Genomic DNA, 5,057 nt, shown 5'->3' on the forward strand with positions numbered 1-5,057 from the left:
TTTTTTTTGCCTTACACTTGTAAATAGTTACTTACATATTTATGTACACATGTGCATATATTTCACAATATTTATTAAAAGTAATTTTATTTTACTCTTCGGTTGCTGAACTTACATAGGACATGCAGGACGACTTGACTGGATGCCGGTTGTCCGACACCGTTGTTGGCTGTGCAAATGTAGACGCCGCCCTTGTGCCGGTCCACGTTCTCGATTGACAGAATATGTGAGTGGAGTTTCTCTTCGCCTGTCGGAGAAAATCGGCATACAAAAGTGAATAAAATAAATTTACTGGCGAGATGAAATAACTAAGTGATTGAATGAAGAGTCTGAACGAATATTAAAGGAAGAGGCACGAGCACGGGAATAGTTTATGCTATAGGATAGGATATGGCATGGCAAACGGTAAACGGTGAACAGAGTTAACTGCAAGAAATAAATAAAAATTAAAAATAAATAAAACAAGTGGCAAGTTGTGAGGGCCCAGCGATGTGGACACCACATACAAGAATAACAACAAATAGCAAAGTAAGTTTCAGAGAATGCGAGTCAATAAAATTGAATGACACTTTTAATTAAATCAACTGACATCGCATATACATATATAAATATGACAGCTGAAGTGCGCCTTTGGTCGTGGTACCATAAATTTTATGTACATGTACTTTGTTGTTATCTGCAAAGAGGCTGCTGATGCGCTCACCACTCACCGTAAAGCGAGACAAATTCTAGAATTTTTCACTTTTCCAGGAAATGTATAAATAGTTGCAAACACAAAATGAATTAAAAATGGAGTAAAATGTAAGCAAATAAAACATTTACACTCAAACTTAAGCAGTAAAGTTTTTAATAATAAACGGTACATAGCATAAATGTGCGTTGGAGAGAATACAAAATGACCAAAAAGTGCTGTGCTGAGGCGAGTTGCAGCAGGACGGGCAGTGGAATATGCAAAATATGTTTATTTGAAATGTTTTATAACTTATTCAAATCTTACCGTTGGGCAAAATATTATTCTTACGACTCCAAGTTACGTTCGGCGTCGGATTACCGGAGGCCGAGCATTCAATACGCACCGAAGAGCCCTTTTTGACTTGCAAATGTCCGCCGGTGCTAATGTGATGGATCCTTGGTGGCACTGCGGAAGTCAGCAAACGGTAAACAGGCAACAGCAAATCGCATTGAGTGCCGTGAAAAAAGGAAAGCAGTAAAGAAGAGAACATTAGAAATATGTAAAATAGTTAAGTGTAAGCCAACAAAAAAAAAAAAGTTGATACAAAAGTGGGCCCGAGCAAAGCAGAGCAGGCGTATACGCAACGCCATTACCGGTTCAAGCCAAGTCAAGAAGTCAAAGGAAGACGGGCCGGGCCGCATGGTGAAGGCAAAAGACGCGGTGACGATGCTGCAGATAGAAATACATTGGCCCAAGTGTAGCAACAAAGACTTCATGCAAATTGTTTTTGTATTTACTTTTATACTCAACTAAATGCTGTTGTGTTTTTTTGATTTTAGGAATTCCTGTTTGTTGTTTAGTTTGCCAACGCTTTTCATAGGCAGAGATTCAATTCAATTTTTGGCAGTTTTCAAGCAAAACTTAAGGTTTTACACCAAATGTTTTTTGTTCTTTCTTATGTACTTTCGGACCTTCCACCTCCTTTTCCCTCCCAGCATGCATGTTCTTATGGGTATTTACATATGTATGTACATATGTAGGTATGTGGTAAATTATTTTACAACCGTTTTCAAATTAATATTAAAGGGAAATGCAAACCTCTGGGCAGTCATTTAGCAATTCCTGGAATTTTATGTAAATCACTAACAACGGTGTATTTTGTAGTGTAAGTGGGGGGCATAAACGCAAATTGCAAATTACGGTTGAGATATTTGACCTATTTTATGTTTTGTGGGAGAATTGGGAAAATGTCGAGCTATTATTTAAGGCGTGTGTGTGTGATTGTAGGTGAATTCTATTTTCTATTTGCCATTACTCCTTTCAGAATGGGAAGTCGAAAGCATACCATCGAGAGATTTTAGAATAATTTTCAAATATTCTTTCCAAACATATATGAACACATCTTCTATGTATCTATATATATAATACGATTTGCAAAAATGAGCTGTAAAATTAATGAGCTCTGGCTGTAGAAGTACAATAAGGTTTTACTTTTTCTAAAATACTTGCCATCTGTTAAAAAATTAAACTCAAGAGTTGCCGCTTTAAAAAAAAAATACAATTCAAATTATTAAAAAATTAAACCATTTATTAAAAATGGGCATCATTTGAACTGGTTTTGAAAAACTTTGTTTCATAACTTAACTGTAGGAGGGTTGCTACCTGTGAAAAAATTAAATTGAGTCTGAATTAAAGCAATTACGTAATAGAAATATGTGTCACCACATGGGCGTCAGATGAAAATAGTTTAAGAGGGTAGTAGCTTTAAATATTTTGAAGAGGGTTACCACCTGTTTGAAAAGTCGAAATTAGTCTACTTATAGAGACGGAAATATTAAAATATCTTAAACAAAAGATTGTTAAGAAATCTTTAGTTTGTGTGATACGAATATTTTGGAGGTGCATACAGAGGGCTGCCACCCGTTTAAAAAGTTTAATTTAAATTATTTAATAAGTCAAATCGAAATGGTTTTGAAAAGCCTTTTTTCCTGAACTTTCTTTTGGGGTTGCAATATGTTTAAAAAATAAATTGAACTTAATTCATCAGTTAATTAAAATATGTATCACAATGCTTAAATTGGGTTGCCAATTGTTTGAGAAGTCGAATTTTATCAAGCATATCAAGCGAAGCATTTATAATGTTTAAAGAGGGTTGCGCGTATATCAAAAGTGGCGTTCAAATTTTTTAATAAGTGGATTCCCTAGCCAGCGTAATGTAGTCAATGCTGGCTTTTAAGTAAACTCTGATTTCATTTATGTATGTTCGAAATAGTTAAAGTTTTTGCGCAATATAAAAGCAAAGCCACGAAATGTAGTTTTGTTTTCAATTAAAGTTTCTTTTAATTTTTAGATTTTATTGTGTTAAATAGAAAAATATTTAGTTTTAATTTCATTTACTTTTTAGAAAACTTATTGCTAAAAGATAAACCAAAAAAATGCTAAGACCTCCTAGAAAGCAAATCTTTCTGTTAGTCTTTCAGAAGATAGAAAAGAGCTTTCAAGAAATCCTGATACAGTTTCGAGAATATGTAATAATATCGAAAACAGTGAAATAGCCTCGAAAACCCCGAGCCAAAAGTCTCGAAGTAGTCCCGAAAAAATATCGATATACATACTCTCAAAAATTTCGAAAATTTCTAAGGTTTTCCGAAAGTCCTGATATAGTCTCGAAACTCCCTATATGGTCTCGAAAATCCCACAGTAGACCCAAGAATTCTGAAATAGTTCCAAGAACACACACACAAAAAATAGTCGCGAAGACCCGAGGGTATCCCGAGAGCCTCGAAAATTGCGAAATAGTCTCGAAAATATCGAAATAGTCCCAAGAACCTCAAAAAACCCGAAATAACAAAATAGGACCGAGAATCCCGAAAATCCCGAAGTCTTCCAGAAAATCTTCAAAATTCCCGAGAAACCGAAAGCCCTAAATGACAAATACTTTTGTACTTCGTATTTAGTAAATACAATATGGCACATCACTGGTTACGCATATGAAGCTAAAATAAAGAACACAAATTTTCTGGGTGCATATACGTACATTACTACATAAAGTTTTCAGTACTTTTGGAATTAAAATGGAGCGATTAAGTTTAAGTATATACTGTACACATGCACATATGCAAAAAGTTTTGTGAATATGTAAGTGTTTGCTTACCTACACTTTATGCAGGCATGCATTACTCTATTTCTTGCTGCTTATGACAAATGAAAACTCGATGACTGATGATGCCTTACAATGCAGTGGCTTTTCACAATTTTATGAAAATTGCAAGCTCACACACACACATATGTGCAAATTGCTTTCGAGTATATATATATATATGTAAATATGTATAGGTATACTCACAATTTCATTTTACAATAAATATGCGTTTACACGCTTACGAATCCATGTGTATGCATTTAGTTACATAAATCTCATTTTAAGTGAAAATATGTTTTAAGGGATTTGTGTGTGTTTGTGTGTGTGTGATCGTCCGCATGTTGAGCTTAACCAACATTTACGCCACGAGAATGGTTATAACTATGGTCTGGAATATTTTCAATTTTCTATATTAGACTTTATACTGGTTAGCCACATGCCTCGCCTCACACATACACGCACAAGAACACAAATACCCAGTGGGAGAATGGAAATGCATAACCTTTTTACAGCAAGAAAAGTTAATAACTACGGTTGAACGAAAAGATGCATGGCAAGGTAAGCGAGTGGGTAATGTGCAGTTTTAAAGCCACAGACAAAACGAAAAGTACTAACTTAAGTATGTCTTTTTTTCAACGTACCTCAACAGCTGCTCTAGCCGAATGGATGTGTGTTAGACTATTAACTAGTTAGTCACGGCTTCAAATTATAAATTATATTTATAGATTTCATTTATAGAATTGTAAAACGACATGCCATATATTACTTTCTTATGAAAAACGCTGTAGAGAAATACTTGCATCTCTTCGTGCAAAGGTTATAGGGACTATCCATCACTTAATGCATTCCCAAACAATACCCTTTCCTACTGGGTAGTAGCGTTCATTGAATATGTACTTATGCCTGGATATGTATGTAAGTGAGTTTGACTCAGATCTATTCGCTGCGGGTTTGTTTCGCTCTCCGATGTGGTTTTATGCTTCGCCCCCCATTTTTTCGATTGCTTGCCATGGTATAAAGTCTGCTTTCTAAGCGTCATTTTCTTCCCAAGAAACTGACTTTATGGAAAATGAAAAGTTGGACCGACCACAATGCCAAACATGCCGCATACCAGCCAAAAGCCAAAGTTTTATGACAGCAACAAAGGCAAAAATGGATTTTTTTCCCCACTCATTGTTATTTAAGAAGACGAAATTATGGAAATTTGCATTGCTTTGCAGATAATATAATTTGCATGTGTCA

General features: G+C 35.0%; 1 protein-coding gene across 1 annotated transcript in view; it reads right to left on the reverse strand.

Annotated features, from left to right (window-relative positions):
- LOC118738149 (basement membrane-specific heparan sulfate proteoglycan core protein) overlaps positions 1 to 1,223 on the reverse strand; it is a 102,755-nt gene extending 101,532 nt beyond the window's left edge. Inside the window, exons 1-2 of the mRNA XM_036469072.1 lie at positions 998 to 1,223; positions 116 to 247 (exon numbers count right to left, since the gene is read on the reverse strand). Coding sequence (XP_036324965.1) covers positions 116 to 247; positions 998 to 1,223 — 358 coding nt within the window. The remainder of the gene's footprint in view (positions 1 to 115; positions 248 to 997) is intronic.
- Positions 1,224 to 5,057: the final 3,834 nt, after the last annotated feature.

Source organism: Rhagoletis pomonella, unplaced genomic scaffold (genome assembly GCF_013731165.1).
Source record: "Rhagoletis pomonella isolate Grant_MI unplaced genomic scaffold, Rhpom_1.0 Rhpom_scaffold_00004, whole genome shotgun sequence".
Lineage (NCBI taxonomy): Eukaryota > Metazoa > Arthropoda > Insecta > Diptera > Tephritidae > Rhagoletis > Rhagoletis pomonella.